Source organism: Furipterus horrens, unplaced genomic scaffold (genome assembly GCF_987537825.1).
Source record: "Furipterus horrens unplaced genomic scaffold, mFurHor1.1.pri manual_scaffold_12, whole genome shotgun sequence".
Taxonomy (NCBI): domain Eukaryota; kingdom Metazoa; phylum Chordata; class Mammalia; order Chiroptera; family Furipteridae; genus Furipterus; species Furipterus horrens.
Genome location: NW_028327182.1, coordinates 5,725,259 through 5,743,061, shown reverse-complemented (window position 1 = coordinate 5,743,061; position 17,803 = coordinate 5,725,259). Strand labels below are relative to the sequence as shown.

Sequence of the window (17,803 nt, the reverse complement as noted above, 5' to 3'; positions counted from 1 at the left end):
CACCAACAAGCTGAATTTGGACCACAGGTGTTAAGAGATCTTTATGTTATCAAATTTCAGCTTCTTTGGAGGAATGTTCTTCCTAAATATTTTTAATAATTCAATATTTTCCATTTTATTATTTTTGTACATGTATACTATTGGTTTGTCTTAAAAAGCTACATTAGAGAATAAGAAAGAATTTAGAGAAAAATCATTTAGCGCTTCTTGCTTCCTGATGATTTAGTTCAACCTAATTCCAGATTGTGTACATCATGATTCAGACCCTGCACCTGGTACCATTTGAATAATAAGAATTACTTCACAGAGTTGAGCATGTTGAGTTTGTGTTCATAAGTCTGCATGCGACATGCAGTTTCACACGTTAGTTTACCTACAGAACTGCACAGACTGTTGAATCCCTCCATACCTTTGGTGTCAAGAAATTGAACACGTTCTCTGTTCTTCTTTTCTTTCCCAGTAAAAAAAGGGAGGGAAGAATGGCCCCCACTTGTCAGCACCATTCCCTTATCTCTGATTTACTCTTTTCATTTAAAAAAAGCGTTATGCAATATTTAAGACATAAAAAAAATGTATAGACTAAAGCCATGAACAACCAAGTACCTACCTCCCAGCCTAATAAATAACATGTTTACAACACAGGTGAAACCCCTGTGAACCCTCCTAGATCACATGACTCTCCCTCCTAAATTTGAACTGTATACCATTCTTACGCATCTCCACAATTTCATCATGTATGTATTCTTTAAACCACATGTAATATTGTTTTGAATGTCTTTATGCAAATGATATCATAGAGTATGTATTCTTCTGCAACTTGCTTTCTTCATTCATCATTATCTGTGAGAATTATGCATACATATATACACATAGTTTGTGTTAACTCATTTCCACTGCTATATAGCATTCCACTGTATAAATATACTATAATTTATGTCCTGGTTTAGTGAATACTGTAAATATTCCTTTACTACTGTCAAGGAACACTTGGCATCTCCATTTTTCTGTGCCAGATCCTCTACTACTTTTGATATCATCACTACATTTTTTTTTTGCCAGTCTTCTGTCCCACTGTGTTTTAACTTGCATTTCTCAATTTACTAGTCCAGTTAACCCCCTTTCTGATCACTTGAGTTTTCTGAAAAGTTTTCTACCTACCAATCTTTGGCTGTGGAGTGGGGAATGTTTTTTATTTTTAATATAGTCCAATTTATCAAGCCTTTTCTTTATGGTTTAATAATTCCTCCTTACCCTGCAGTCATAAAGATACCTTCTTATATTTCCTTCTATAATAATTTTTCCTTTCAAATTATTCCACTGAGAATTGATTTTTCTATACACGTAGCAGAGACCCAATTTCATTTTTGTTTTTCTCTTGAGAAGAATGGAATGCCCTGGCATCGTTTATTGAGTTGTATATCTTTTTCCCATTGGTCTGCAAGGCCCACTCAGACATAAATCAATTTTCTATATATGTGTGAGCCTCATACTCCTTCCCTCTGGGTTTAGTTTTTCTTTTTTAGTTCAAGTGAACTCCTTAGCAGTTCCTGCTAGAAGAGCTGGTGGGTGGTCATCTTCTTGGAAATGTATAAAAATACCTGCCTTTTCTTGACTAACATTGAATTGAATAAACAATGTAATTGCCCCCAAGTATTTTGAAGATATTTCATTGTCTTCTGTGGTCACAGAGATCCTACCTGAGAGGTCAACCGTCAATTTCACGTGTTTCTTTATACACAATCTGTCTCACTTCTTGTCGCTTTATATTTTTTCCTCTTTATCTCTGCTGATCTGTAATTTTAATATAATGTCTCTAGGTGTAGATTTGTTGTATTCATCTTGCTAGGTGTCTGTGTACCTTTTCAAACATAGGAATCTTTTTTGCTTAACTCTAAAACATTTTTAATAATCCTTTTTAATATTCCTTTTCCACCATGCTCTTTAATTCCTCCTGCAAATTCTATTACTTGTGTATTGAAGCTTCTATTTTTACCTTCATGGCTCTTTATTTCATTTTTTTAACATTCCCCATCTCCTTATTTCTCTGTTCTCCATCCTCTGTGGTTTCATCAGGTGTATTTGACAAGTCACTTATTTTCTCTTCATCTGCCTGCACTCTATTGCTTAATCGAGCTACTGATCTTTATTTTAATGACGACGTCTTTCATTGCTTAAACGTCTGCTTCTTTTTTAAAATCGGCATGCTCTTTTTTCCCCCAGATGTCCAGTTCTTGAGGTAGGAACCCTATTTCTTCTTTTATCCCTTTGAACAGTTTAAGCGTTTATTTGAAGGCCTCTGAGAGATGCCATTACTTTGTTTTAAGGCATTGTTCCTTTACCCTCGTCTCCTCACTGTTCTGCATCTTTCCCTCTGAGCCTGTCTTCTACTTCTGCTGCAGTCTCTGTGCGGCTTTACAGTCAGGAGACTCTTTTACTTGCCAGGATCCGAGCTTCCTTATGAGGCCAACGAGTGAGTTGTTCAGGGCCTCGGATAAGATAGTCCCTTTACTGAGTTCTCGCTCCTCCTAGACAAGGCAGTTGTGCACTTGACTCTGCACCACGTTGGCTTTATAACCGTTTCCTGTTCTGGAAGCTGAATGGCTGGCTTGTGACCTCCTTGACCTTCCTGTATTCCTATTCTACATGCTTACCCTTGGGAGATTCACTCACTTCCTTGGGATAAATAGCATGGCCAGTGCATCAACTTTCTGCTCACTACTTGAGGAGAGTTCCTTCCTGGCAAGCACAAAGTGCCCCTTAGAGATCTGGTAAGTATTTAGTAAAATTTGCATTTGAACCACCGTGTCCATGTGTCTCGATGGAGGACAGTATTTCTCAGTCCAGCTCAGCCGACCGTTCCTCCCTTCTCGGCTTTCCCAGTCTCCAGATTGTCCCTGTCTTGTGTGCTCAGCCTTTCCTGCTCATTTTCAGTGCGCTCCTCCTCTTCTATTCACGCCCCAAGTTACAGTCTTAAAGCTTCTGACTTTCAAAATTAAAAACACTTCTGACTTTGGCCCTCTTATATCCTCATAGTCTATGCGTTTGCCCTTGGGAAATTATGTTTTATTCCTTGGTATAAAAAAGTAGTATATTAATAACCATTCTTCTGGGCCACATATATCCCCTGATCTCTAATCCCCTGGGTGTTCCTCCCACTGCTTGTATATGCACCCCAAAATTTCACAGGCACTTCAGTCCCAACAGATCCAAAATGAATGCATGATTGGTCTCATAAAAATCTTTATTTACCCTCACATTCCCCATCTTTGTAAATTGCAATTTCTCCTACTGTCTCAGTGGCTGAAGCCAGAAACCTGGGTAGTACTGGAAATGTACCCCTTCTCTCAGCCCATACAGCATCTCAGCAATAACCCCCACATACTCCACCCCTTTGGCGAATCTCATGTCCCCCCTCTCTTCTCCATCTCGACCACAAAGGCCTGTGTTCTGGCCCTGAGTCCCTCCCTTGAGGAACACCACAACAGTGGCCTAGATGATCTTCCAACCCCGCCCTGCCCCCCACTTTGGTCTTGCCAAATTTTTGTAAATAATCACAGAAAAGAAATATATCACGAGACTTCCTTTTTATTTCTCTTAGCATTGAACCACAGAATCACCAAAAGGAACTTCAAAATATCACGGGCTTATTTTTGGTCTCACATACTTCTGGATAGCTAGCTGCCTAAGATTCAGCCTTTCTCAACTTTACACCAAAATATATATGGCACTCAGGGGGGAAAAAAAAGAAAAGGAATGAAAACAAAGACTGTCAGGCATCCTGTTGCCAGACTATGGGAGGAAATTCCAATAACAGAATCGACAAAGCTAAATTGAATGTCAGAACCCATGGGTGACCCGGAGTCACACTTGGAGTCTTGAGAAAGAGCACCTGCCAGCCTGCCAGGCAACCAGGAGAGGCATTGTTCCTCCCCCACCCCTTGGGGCTCAGGGATCCAGACACCACCAACCAGGACACCATCTTGTTGCAAATGATACACGTTGCTGCAGCCTGTTATTTACCCCCCTTCCACCCACCAGAGCCCCTGCACCGCTGCCAAGCAGATTAAAGCCACAATCCCCTAAAAAGTAACAGGACGAGGCAAAAATGGACACTGGAAACCAGGCTAGTTCCCCTGCGTATGTCTCACTGTCTCATGAGAACAGAATTCCTGCTATCTTAACCAAACCATCTCAAACTAAACTCACTCAAACTTTTCCCAAACAGATCCAATCTACAAAAGAAGTCCAACTGTCTCATAAGGGCATTCAAGGCTTATTCTATAGATTCAATCTACATTTAGAATCTTATTTCTCGTTAAATCGCCAAACTTTGGGAACCCCAGCTCCGCAGTAGCACTGCGTCTTTCGAAAACATTCACTGTGGTCTTCTACTTTCTTGTCTAGACTCCCCTTGTTCCTTCTGCCTAGAAGACCCCCTTCTTTATCTTTAAGCTCACTGTCATTTTCGCCACTATTAAATATACATCTTCAAGGTCCAAATCCTCCATAAAGTCTTCCAAAATCCCTAAATTGAAATTAATCTCTCCCTCCCCTGTGTTCCCATAGCACTTTCTCTGTGCTCCCATTTAAACACTGTCTGCCTTAAATTGCTAGCTATGACTTTGCTCCTCCCACTAGACTGTGAATCCTGTTTATACTAGCAAACACATATCACAGCACCTTCTGTGTCAAAGATACGCAACAAACATGTGTTGAATTCATTGAAGACGAGAGGAAAAAGAACCGCAGAGAGCTTCTCACTCCAATCTCATTTTTACTACTCAGTTTTATATTTATCGTTAAAACAATAGCTGGGTTTTGTCACTAAGCCAAGCAGCAAGCTGCAGAGGAACTCAGTCTTGAATTTCCTTTGCAGTTGTCAAGTGGATGTTCATAGGTGACACCTTCCCCCTGACAAAGGAAAGAGGAAATAAAGGCCACGAAAGGGTGGGGGAAGGGGTGGTTGGGGTTATGCAACAAAAGGAAGCCCCATTTTTTAGTCTCCACAAAATAGAATCTCCCAGTCACTAATCTCTCCTCTTGCCTTAGGGCAATAAAATGTCCTGGAAGGTCAGCAGCTGTTACAATGACAGAAAGAGCGGGAATGATATGTTTCTAAGTATCCAGGCAGCTCCATTCCAATAGCTCTTGCTGGCAGATTCTGGGATAGAAACTAGCGTTAGTTTTTCAAGTTATCAGGTAAGAGGAAGCTGGTGGGTTCTGCACATCTGAGAGTTGACGTCTTAACATTTCCAGTTTGTTTCACTGATTTAGAATGACAATTGAAGCCCTTCTTTCATTCATTGTTTTTACCTGCTGGCCAGTGTGTTCTGACTTCTGCGTTGGGAGAGGCAATATACTAAGCTCCTCCCACAATCCTACCAAACCAGATTAGCATGGCATTTATTAATTCGCCTTTCACTTAAATGGGTTTTCTTTCTGCTTTCACCGTGCCCAACGTCTTGGACTAACTATAGCTATGTTTTTAGCATAATGTAAAACAGGGTCAAACCTCTCCTGCTTAAGTTGGGTTTAATAAATAAAACTAATAGCTGAGATTGATTACCCACTTAGACAGCAAACTACAAAACCTAAGATGGATTGTATAATTTGCAGCTCTACGGTATGTATTAAATTTCCAGACACAAGATAAATAATTCATGTAAATAACCGGGAGAAGATACCCAAGAATGAAGTCGTGTGGGCATCCTTTTATAGCAGTGAAATAAATGATGCATTTCATTAACTCTTGACTTAGGATGTCCTAGAAATGCGTTTTAACTAACCACTGCCTAATTGAAACTGTTGTCTGCATCAAGGAAATTCTTTATCTGTCCTTATCTAGAGTCTTTCTTAATTAAATATCTCGACTCCTCAAAAAGTGAACCCTATGCCTACAGTTTTCTTCACTTCTCTAAAGGCTGCCTACCGCCTCATGATTTAGAAATTAAAGTCCCTCAGATATCTAGGGGCGCGAGTGGGGAGAAAAAGAAGCATAAAGGACATGGGTGTTACATTCTTCTTTGGTGCCAGGAGACTAGAACCCATGAGATAAAACGCCGAGTACGTGTTGAATTTTGTTTATACTTCCCATGCTTAAATTGGTAAGCTTACCATAATCACGTAACCCTTCGGGTTTCGTAAGTAGCAAGATAGGGATAAAAAGTCCATTTCATAGGGTGCTTCCATGATTTAATTAGATTTGAGGACGCCAAGATAATCCGGATATCCTCCCAGGGAAATGTATACATAAGAGCTTGCTTTACAGAGCTTTTGATGAAGAACAGTGCCCATTGGCCCTGTCCCTGGGATGGTCAAGCCTGGGATTAGAGAGAGTGGCTGGATGGCTAATCCATCAAGAACAGGATCTGTGGCTGGGCATGTGGGTCTCCAGCCCCAGGAATGACAAGATAAGTGCTCCCAGGCCCTCCGCAGCGTAGAAAGTACTTGGGGTGCCGGTGCTGAGTGCTGAGCACTGAACGCTGCTTTGGCCAGTGAAGTCCTGCCTGAGTGTTTACAGGGCGGCAGACTAGGTTCTTCTGAAATATGCTAAAGATGAAGAGTCCCTGTTTTCCCAAAGTTTACAAGGGTTGTTTATCATGGGAGCTGTAAGCAACTAACACCTTTATTTTCTTTCATCTTTAGAAGAATCGTTTTTTTGATTATTATCATGCCCGTTTTACAGGTGAGAAAACAGGGAAGAGTTCCATTGCTTGTGCAGTGCAACAGAGCGGGATACAAATGAGCTTCAGCCCCCAGCCTTTACTGTACTCTCTGCCCGATTGCTTATGCACCTGGGGTCCTCTCCGGTGTTGAACTTTGTTCTCCTCACAGAATTAAAAGTTAACTAATCTTTGCCAGGGATGGCAGTTTGAAATACAGGATTTCCTGGGTTTAGGTTCTTGTATAAAAGTTGTGGTGTGCCCTGGCTGGTGGGGGTCAGTGGATTGAGTGCCGGCCTGTGAACCAGAGGGTCGCTGGTTTAATTCCCAGTCAGGGCACACACCCAGGTTGTGGGCTGGGTCCCCAGTTGGGGGTGCACAAGAGGCAACCACACATTGATGTTTCTCTCCCTGTCTTTCTCCCACCCTTCCCCTCTCTCTCTCCCTCCCTTCCCCTCTCTCTAATAATAAATAAATAAAATCTTTATTTAAAAAAGTGCTGGAGTACTAGTAGTTTGGGATATTAATTCCCCCCAGGAACATTTTGATTTTGGATACAATTACTTGGGTCCCTAGGTCTCTAGAAACCTGTCACGTTATGTGGTTGACAAAGGAATGCTCATTCACTTCCATAACCTGACACCTTTTACCTGCCAACAAGAAGAAAAGAAAAGAGTGATGTTAGTCTGTGCACAACCCTGCTGTGCCAGACCCACCCATCCCTGTCACAGCTCAGCCCTCCTCAGACTGCCCAGCACTGTCACCCAGCCCCAGGGACCCAGCCGGACGAACCAGCAGGGAAAACAAATGGGAAAACCCTGCAGGAACGTGAGAGGTTGTGTTTCAAGGAACAGAATGTTTTTACATCAATTTACATTTTGTTGAATGACACAGTTAAGGTACCAAGTACTATAATTACGGTAACTTAATACAAACCTGGCTTAGAGACTCTATGCCCCTGACAAATCTGGAACAGCGGGACTCAGTGACAGGAGCCCAGACCCTAGAAGAGCAAGCACACACCCCTGTGCGGCCCGAACTCTCCATTCTGGGAGGGCTGCATTGGTGATGGAGTCACGTTCGGGGTGAGCACCGCGGTCCTGCTCAGAAGTGAACGCTTCGTAATTCACCACCTCGAACATGCCACCTATACTGCCTGGCCTCGTGTGCCTGTTGCTAGTCAGGTGCGTGACCCCAATGGCTCCCCAAAGTTTAAAATGTGCGGTCCCACTGCCATCAGACTTTGGGCCTTTTATTGCAGATATTTACTGTTGAAAGGTAGGAGACTATTTTGTTTTCCCAAACAATCTTCCATATCGTAATGGGCTCAGAGATCTTCAGCCCCAGATAGTTTAGCTCATGACAAACGTTAGTCATGGCATTCTCAGAGATGTGAAGGTCAGGAGACATTGAATCCTTATTTATACTGAAATCTGATGGGCCCTTGGTCCCATTCTGAATATTTTTTATCCAAAAATGTTAGATAAAACATATAAATATAATTATATCGAAACCAAAATTGGAAGACAGAATGAAAAATCACTAGCTCCAAAAAGAAAAGAAAGTCAAAGCTAGAGTGGAAAATAGGAATTGATCCACAGGGCAATCGGATCCCCATACAATTCCAGGCCCTGGGGAAGGAAGGCAGGTTGGGATTTTAACTCGTGTGGTTTCCATAGTTCCAACCTCAGGCAAGCGGAGAGCTGAGATAAGGCCAAAGACCTTATCTTAAGGAACTACCAGATCCATGAATTGGGGACTAGAAGTTGTCAAAAGATCTACTCCATCTACATCTTTCTCCTCAAAAAGAATTTAGACTCAGGTGAAAAAAGCCCAAGCTAAAGGCCTCTTGGCACCAGAAAATTCTGCATCTTTATGAAGTCGTGATATTTCTGACCCTTGTCTAAGTCATATATTTTTTAAAGTTGGGATTAAGACAATGTGAGTAAAATTGGGTTTTCAGTTCTGTTTCTGATACACATTAAGTGAATCAGCATCCATGTTTTCTGTCATCAATTTCACAGTTATGATTCTCTAAATGTGATCATATATCCTCCATACTGGATTTCTTATCAACCAATTGTAGACATGGGTTTCCCCAAAGTAATGTTTACAAAGGAGCAGGTAAGGCTCAGGCGGAATTGGCATGTTACCAATCAAACTGTTCTGCCTCACCAGTAAAATGATTGAGAACAGACTTACCACTATTTGTCAAGTTCATCAATCCAAGCTTTTGATTGCAATGTCAAGAGTCCCATATGGGGAAATAGATCAGCAACCTTATTGTAAATCTGAAGTTTTGAGGATTCTTAGGGGTCCTAATATTGGGGCCAGTCCATGACAAGTGACTGGATAATGACCATGAATGAGATTCTTCCCATTCTCAGCGGGGACAACACAGCGCTGAGGAAGTGCCCATGAAATGTCTCAGTTATCACTCTTTACCTACAGACACGTCTGTAGTCTATGGGCACTGCATCAAGTTGTTATGAAAACATCTCTGTGCCCTGCTTTAAGTGAAGACCTTGATTTCTGTTTTCTAATATTATCTTAACTAGAATGATAGTAATGATAGTGCATGTCACTGACTATGAACTAGGACTTTGTGATCATGTGATTTTATATACAGCATGCATTCATTATTTGCAGATGAGAAAACAAAGACTCTGTGAGCCTGAGTAACCTTTCCAAGGTTATATATTAAGAAGATTAGAGAAGGTATTTGAGCTCACGTATATTTGATTCAGGTAACGCATATGATTATGGATATGCTTTTATCTCATGTATTACTGCCTCTAACAGTAAAAGTCGGTATTGGGAATAGAAGAGTCCATTGGCAGCCCACATTTATGATATAAATATTCAACAGTGACACTAACATTCTAATAGGAGAAGGACTGCACTTATTGATTATATCTGTCTGTTCATCTGGTGTAGAGTGGATACTTTAACATACCACACATCATTTAATACTCACAATATCACCAAAAACTAGCTTTTTATTCCCATAGCTTACTATTCCCATTTTATGGTTCTTATGCCCATATTACTGCTGAAGGCATTCAGGCTCAGGATAATTAAGTTATTTTTTCATAAATTCATGGGGAAAATGAGTGGCTGGATTCTAATCCAGATGTTTAATGCTAGACCATGCTACCACTTTATAAATGCATCATGAAGATTACTTTCATACTAAGTATGTGTATATAAAACATATTTACAATGTCTTTCATGGACAGAATCTCTATTTTGTATTAAGGATTGGCCTGAATCAAAATAATCAAAACATCTTCAAAAAAAGTATAATTCTTATATATATATCACTGATTATAGACTGTTAAAGATAAAAGGCATTTTAGGCTCAAAATACAATCCACTTAATCTTGAAGTGAGGAGACTGATACCCCAGAGCAGCCCAGTTTACAGAGCTAGTGCTCAGTGGTGGGATTGCGGGCGAGTCTCCAAAGTGGCAGGTAAAAACTTGATTTGCTCAAAAACCATGCCAACTGTGAAGATAAAATAACTAAAACAATAGCACGATGTCTGTCACGTAATATTGTTAGCTAGATGGTGGTGATGATGATTAGCAGCTTTGTTCCAACAGGACTGTATTGACACTAGGAGACGGAGTGTAATAGCCCCTTATACTGGGTCCCTTCTTATACCCATACACATGTGGTCTTTGTGTGCCTTGTACAACAATGACATTCTCCACTGAGTGACTTGTCCAGCCACAATCACCATTTATTCACATGCTGTATAAGTTCTTGTCTGGTTTCAACGGAGCGTACAATGAGAAAGTCTTAGAAATTAAAATGAACTAAAACAGGCCAAGAACCTCTGGGCTTCTCAATGCGTAAGTTACTCAGAAACAAAGCCCTAGAGGAGGGTGACGGTCGCCCAGTTTTCCTGTGGCCGCCCCGCATTATGCTGGTGTCCTAGCTTTATAACGAATAGTGCCCTTTTTTACACTTCCAGGTGTCTCAAGGTAGATGGTGAATCGTGTGATCTGAGTTTCATTTCCAAGTTGATTTTCAAGGGTAACTATAAAGCTATTTTAGAGATGAGGTCAAGTTTACAAATGTGACCGAGGCTACAATTCAGATGTCCTCTATGTCTCTTCACCGCAGGTAGGAAAATAAGGAATTCCCTGTTTTCACGGGAGAAACTATGCAGCTTTCGGGGTCAGGCAGGTGCCGTCTTACAGGGGACCTAGCTGATTACATATTACTTTTGTTTCTCCAAAAGACAAGAACATTACCCACATAACAACAAAGTGTGCCTAGAAGCAGAATACCTCCTTCTTTATAAAGAGCTGCAGGAAATATTCAAATTCTCCTGACCTGTTCACTCATGGAGGGATGGCACCTGGCTCTACGCCTGGGTCTTTAAGATGAGCTGCACCCCAAGCCTCACGTTGGTGATGTGGCTGTTGCCTAGAGCTTTTAGATATTGCATTTTGTTATTAATGCAAACAGTAACATGCACGAGAAACAGTATTGCCATCATTACAGAAAGAACATGCTATATCCTCCAGGGAATAGAGCAGGACCCTTTAACTAAGCATCATGAAGCAGCTCCAAAAGTCATTGTCACAAGTCATATGCAGTTAGGTTCTCCACAATGCTTGGACCATAACATACAATTAAATGCTGGCAAATTGACAGCAGACGGCAGTTCATTTCCAATGGAAACCTAACAGAGGCTTAAGGGAACACATCCTAACGGAATAACTTTATCCTTGTCAGGAAAATCTTCTGGTTGTGAGTAATAGAAACCTACTGACATTCACTTAAAATCAAGGAAAATTTAGTATGAGGTTGAAGCGGAAGAGGCATCGCACAAGGTGATGGGAGAAAATGCTATTAGATCTCCCCACAAGCAGGAAAGCTCTTGGGATCTAAATGGGCCATCGCTGCTTTGCTCCACATCTCTTTATGAGTCTGCTTCATTCTTTGGCTTTTCTCCGTAGACTGACATTCTCGGCTGACTTATTTGTACCTAGAGCTCCAAAAGAGCCTCCCCGGTGTAGCTTTCCACCGCTTCCTAATTTAAGTGCCCACCTTTCTGGGTTCCAAGTCTAAATTTCTGGGAGGAAGCAAATCCTGACTGGCCCATAAGCTAGACATGCCATGGCAATGAGCTATGACCAGAGAACTCATATGCTATAAATACAGGTTCTTGGGGGTCTGATTTGAGCAAACATTCCCAAAGGAACCTATACTATATATGGATATAAAATGGTTGTGTGCATTTTTATGATATCTCTCTAGTATAAAGGAACCCTGTTTTCTCTTTTTCCCGGATACATTGGAAATAAGTTGAGTATACAGGCATACAGAAACATCACATTCTGATTAGGCAGTGATGCCATTTTAGCACACTCACCTATGACTCTGAAAACTTCTCTACAGAAGGTCAGATTGTGTAATTCACCAGAGTCATGCCTAGGGCTCCAACCAAGGCACCCACTGGGGACTCTCTCCCCTATCTGCTGTCATCTGGCTGTGCTTGCCTGAGTCCCTGTGGAATTTTGGGTCCCTTCCCAATCTCTAAGCTTTCCTGTCCTTTCTACATCAGACCTTAGGCTGGAAAGAAAAAGAAGGTCTTTAGTAGAGAGATTAAAAACATAATAAACATTTCATCAGGCAGGTCATCCAAGTACTGCCATTCAGATGTCATTGATTTTCAAGAAGCAAGGAAAGCTCCTAAAATTTTAAAGGGACACAGACAAAACTATATCAAAGGCTTTTATAAGTTTTTATAAATTATCCTAATATTTTTTAACCATGATGACTCATGTGTTAAGACTCATTTGCCTTAGTGATTTGTCTTATAACTGTTTATATTTTACCTAAATAGAATGGTTGTACTGGCTATTTTTGGTTAGAATTTGATGTGATTACTTTTTTAAAAGAATTTACATCAATGAGATTAAAAATGTGAGTTTTTCTATATTTTCCACTATTTTGTGAGGTCCAGAGTTGCTTGTTTGTATTTAGTCCTAGAATTTGGTTGGAAGATTAACAAATGACTACCTAAAGGATGTGATCCAGTTTGGTTCTTGTGAATTAAATCTATATTACTGCTTTTTGAAGTTATATTGCTTAAAATTTTCTACTGTTATGACAGTAGCTAGTTTAGAGGTAAGTTAAAAGTTTTAAAATGCCAGTGATATTAAATGCTATGACAGTAGGAATAACATTTTAAAAGAAGGTAATACAATAATTTGTAATTTGGAACTTGATCAAAATGTTAATAGCATTTACTATTTCATATTTAATCCAATTCAACCAACATTTATTGCATATATGCTATTGACTAGCCAAAACATTATAAGGATTAGAAATATGGTGGAGGGGATTATTGCTTCTTCACCCTTCTCTCTCTGGCCCCAAACACCCATGAATCTGTATACTAGCTGAAAGGATAGATGGAAATAAAGGAACTATAATGCAGGGAAAATAGTAGTATACATAAGAAAAGTATAGACTGATTGGGGAATATGGAGAGAGGGAACTGAACTCTAGTTCAAGGGACGCATGGGGAGGTGAAATTTAACCTAGGTTCTGAAATTGGAATAGGTAATCTAGCTGTTCAATATCCCCAGTAGCAATTTTCGGGTCACTGCTTAGAGTATGATTTTTACTTCAGAAAATACAGAATTATGTTGTTACATTGATTTTCAACATAGGGACATGTCAGAATTATCTAGAGGATTTTGTTCAGGTTCCCATGCACTGGTGATTCACTGAGCCATGGTTAAATGTCTTACTGACCCTCAGCCTCGCCCCTACCCATCAGCCACAAAGCCAGGAAGAACGACTCCCAGGCTTAAGACCACCTACATCTCCATGTGCCCACAGGATCGAGCCCTTTGAAACTGTTATTTCAGTATAGAAACCTTAGTAATATATGCTGCTGATCGGTCTCCCTTCTCAATTATTTTACTTGGATTGCTTATTTTGAGTCCCATAATCGTATCCTCAAAATCCCATAAATTGTCCATTTTATCTCCTATCACTTTGTCAATGATAGGGTAGAACTGACTTATTCGGGTTCAGTCTGGGAGCTGATTGTTGTTCATATAATCTAATTACATCAACAGGTTAATATTTCTTAATTTACATATAGTGTAGGTTCTTTTCATTGGAAATAATGAAAGTCTGCATGGAAAACAGTCAAAATCTTTATTTAAAAAACCTGTCAATACTAGAGAGCAGTCCCCAACAGAATGGAATCAAAGCAGCTTGTATTATATTATGGGATAGTTTGACTTTGTTCAACTACCCGGTCCGCCAAAGAAAACAAAAAGGCTTAGTGTCCCTGAAATGTGCCCCTCGGCTCCTCTTATTCACATGTGGATGGACTCACTTTAGCCAGCAGTGCCATTGCACAGATTTCTCTTTTTTTCAACTAGTATACCATTTAAATGTCGTTAATTTTTTAATTACATTTATTGGGGTGACATTGGTTAATAAAAGTATAGAGGTTTGAGGGGTACAATTCTATAACACATCACCTATACACTGTACGGTGTGTGCACCACCCCAAGTCAAGTCTCTTTCCATCACCATTTATCCCCCCTCTACCCTCTGCTACTTCCCCCAGCCCCTTTCCCTCTGGTCATCACCATACTGTTGTGTGTGTCTGTGAGTTCTGTGTTTGTTTGTTTTTAATTAATCCCTTCACCTTTTTTATCCAGTCTCATAACACCCCTCCAACGGCTGTCAGTCTGTTCTTTTATTCTCTGAGTCTGTCTCTATTTTGGTTGTTAGTTTATTTTATTCATCAGCTTCCACATATTGTATAAGTGAAATCATATGGTATTCATTCTTCTCTATGTCACTTAGCATAATGCCCTCCAGGTCCAAACATCCTGTCACAAAGGGTCAGATTTTCTTTATTCAGGCCGAGTAGTATTCCATTGTGTAAATGTATGAGCGTGGGTAATTATGATATTAAGGGCTAATATTTTGTGAAGCTGCCTAAGAAGCATTAATTATGATAATAATAAAAGAGGATACACTGTTCTATACACCCAGGAAGCTGAGTCCTGGAGAGTGGGAGGAATGACTTTCCTTAACAAAATAACAGGCTGTCTGCTGACAACAACTAGATGGGCCTCCCACGGTGACGCTGCTGTCTTCCCCATTGTGCCCCGACAGTGTGAACAGAGCAGAGTGAGAAGCAGAGAGAAAGGGAGAAATTGATGAGCTCAGATAAGGAACACAGCACCAAAATTTGGAAAATTATTCTAATCGTTTGAAAGTGATAAAGTATTTGAAGCAAATTTCAGAATCGAATCATTGTGAAGGCTGGTATTGTTCATGTTAACTCTGTGTACAGGGATGAACCTTATCATGAAAAAAATCAGTGTATGACACAAAACCCACTGTATTCCCATGGCCTACTCATGCTCTCCCTGGGTGCACACACATGCCATGACTTAGCCCAGAACTGAAGTCCTATAGACAACATCAAGTAGGCTTGTCCTCTTAGAACTTAGGGTGCCACCAGGGCAATAGCATAAGCAGAGGCGTTCAGCTGCCTCACTAATTCTAGAGATATTTCTTCACTGAAAACATTTTCATAAGGCGATGTGATACACGTCCTATCTTCCCTTCTCAATTTACCGAAAGCTGAACTCGTAAGGGCCACATGAGACAAAAGGCCGTCCTGCCTAGTGTTTACTGCTCTGGCTGCTATTAGAGCCCCCTCTTACCCATGAGAAAACTATAGAAGGAGCTACCTGGTCGCTAGCACAAACTTTTTAAAAAAGCTTACAAACGCTTTGCCTTTGTGTTCTGAGTTGGCCAAAGGAAGGAGAATAAACTGATGTGGGTTGTTGACAGAGCAGAAAGCACTATATAGAAAGCCAGTCTGAGATGCCGTCCTTCCCGGTGCTTTTCCTGGAAAGAAACCTGACTCGGCTCGATAAAGTCAGTCACACAACTGTTTCCCTTTCACTTCCTCGCTGTGGTTTTCTCGACCTCGTTTCACCTATGAGTGTTTGGCAAATGGCGTTAGGTTATCTGGAGGTTTGAGGAGCATCCTGTTTACTAATAAGAGCTAATTAAAGGAACACCTAATTAAGGGAAGCTGGCCACACAAATACCTAGCAGTACAACTGGGGAAGAAAAAAAAAAAGAGCACCTAATCCTTCATACGAACACGTCGTGATGAGTATTTGACAGGAGCCATGAGCTCCAAAAGCCTTCCTGACCACGTTTATGCAGCATCTAAGAATACTCGCTCCAGTCCTTATGGAATCAGCGACAGCTTAGGAATTGTGTGGATGAATCTTTTATTTGGCTTCTAGAGATGGGGTTCGTGGGGGGTGGGGGGCTCCCTGTTGCAGGCGGTGCCTCCCTCGCATTACGCACTCAATATGCCACTGTTCCTGCTGCAGCTGCTGCTTCTGATTCTGTAAACGGCCGAGGGTGGCGTGCACCCGCCGGCACTGCCGGACCTGCCGCACTAAAACCTCGTGTCGCCTCTGGTTCTCTGCGCAGAGGTCGTGGCCATACTCCAAAGCAAGCCTCTGTGCGGCCGCCTCCAAGGCCTGGGCCTTCCTCTTCAGCTCCTTCCTTTCTCTCTTTCCCAACAGGCTCGTGTCTGGCTCGCTCAGCTGCTTCTCCAGCAGCGCTTTTTCCTGGAGGTACTGGGCATGGGCCTTGGTGGAGGTTTTGGCTCCGGCGCTCTTCAGCTCCTCCTCCAGGGTCTGCAGGTCTCTGTCCTGTTTCTGCTTCGTGAGCGAAATGTCCCTCAGGGCTCTTAACCGTCGCTGCAAATCAAATTCCTCCTTCTCCTTCTCCAAGAGCTGCTTCTGGAGCTCGGAAGTTCGTCTCGCGTACTCGGAGGCCACTTCTCGGGCGCGGCGCTGGAGTTCTCCGCTCTCCTGTGCGTGCTTGTCCCACGGCTGGGTCATGTCCCGTCGGTACTCCACCGCTTTGTGCGTCCGGCGGCCCAGCAAGAACCGAGCGTCAGCCTGGACGAGGAACTTCTCACGGAGCAGCGCCCTGGTTTGTTCCAACACCGCTTTTTGCCGGACCTGAGCTTCTTGGATTTGCTTGGCCATCTTCATCACCTCCGCTCTCTTCTCCAGGAGCCGCATGGCCGCCTTGGTTGGCTTCTCTGGCTTCAGAAAATGACTGATGAAACTAAGATACGGCGTAAGGGGAATACTGGTGTCCTCTGCAAATTTGGGAACGGCGTCCAAGCTTTCTTCGTCCCACAGGTCACTGAGGGGGACAGACGCCCGGGAGGTGGTTTCAGAAGCCTGCCACCCCCGCAGAGTGCCGCTCCCTGCAGAAAGTGTTTGCGATTTCTGGGGTCTGGGCTCCACCGCGGTCACCCAGGGCCCGGGCCAGCACGTCCGCGGGTCACAGCGCAGCCTGGTCCTGACCTGGGCGGACTTGCGCGCCACCCTACTGCCTGCAGGGCCCTTGAGTGGCACAGCCATGGTGGGAGGAGTTCCTGGCCTCCCCAGCACCTTGGTCCTGGGTGATGGTACCGTCTTTGGTGGCCCCGCGGTCATGGATGGGGCGGCCCTGGCACTCGGGCGGCCAGAGGCCCGACTCCCCGCTCCCTGGGTGCCCGCAGTGAACCGCAGGCCTTGCTTTTTCAGGCGGGACCACCACCCTAGGGTGCTTCTGTAGCCTGGCAGTGCAAAGGACCTGGGCTCCTGCATCCGCAGGGCCTTTCCCACCACGCAAAGCTCGCCCTCCCCTGGCCACCAGCAGCCCTGCGTCCATTGCCACCAGGTCCCCTCCATTGTCCTGGCTCGGCTCCCAGGCGAGGTCGGCACAGGGAGATGCTCAGACATCCCTTTTGCTCTCCCCTCTCCAGGGGGTTAAAGCAGATGGGAGCCTTTTCTACTCCCTTTCCGAACCTAGAATGTGGAACGGGAATGCTGGTGGGTCCCTAGCCCCGTTTCCATGGTGACCAGGTGGCGGGGCAGAGCCAGCTGAGTGCAGGGGGTGTGGCTGGGGGGAGGGCGGGGCCCGGCCCCAGTGTGTCTGGAATTTAGGAATATTTCTCTTGGGAAGAAAAATCTGAAGTTTCTACATGGGGGTTGGCAGCACTCCGCTGCTTCCCGCGTTTCCTGTGTCTTGATAGCTTTTCTGTCCACGCTGTGA

At 42.8% G+C, this 17,803-nt stretch overlaps 1 protein-coding gene across 1 annotated transcript; it reads right to left on the bottom strand.

The window, feature by feature from the left end:
• Positions 1-15,952: 15,952 nt before the first annotated feature.
• On the bottom strand, positions 15,953-17,567 carry LOC149995852 (uncharacterized). Its single transcript, XM_090258598.1, has one exon. The coding sequence runs from the start codon at positions 17,488-17,490 to the stop codon at positions 15,970-15,972; it is 1,521 nt and encodes a 506-aa protein (XP_090114724.1). The 5' UTR covers positions 17,491-17,567; the 3' UTR covers positions 15,953-15,969.
• Between the last annotated feature and the right edge of the window lie 236 nt (positions 17,568-17,803).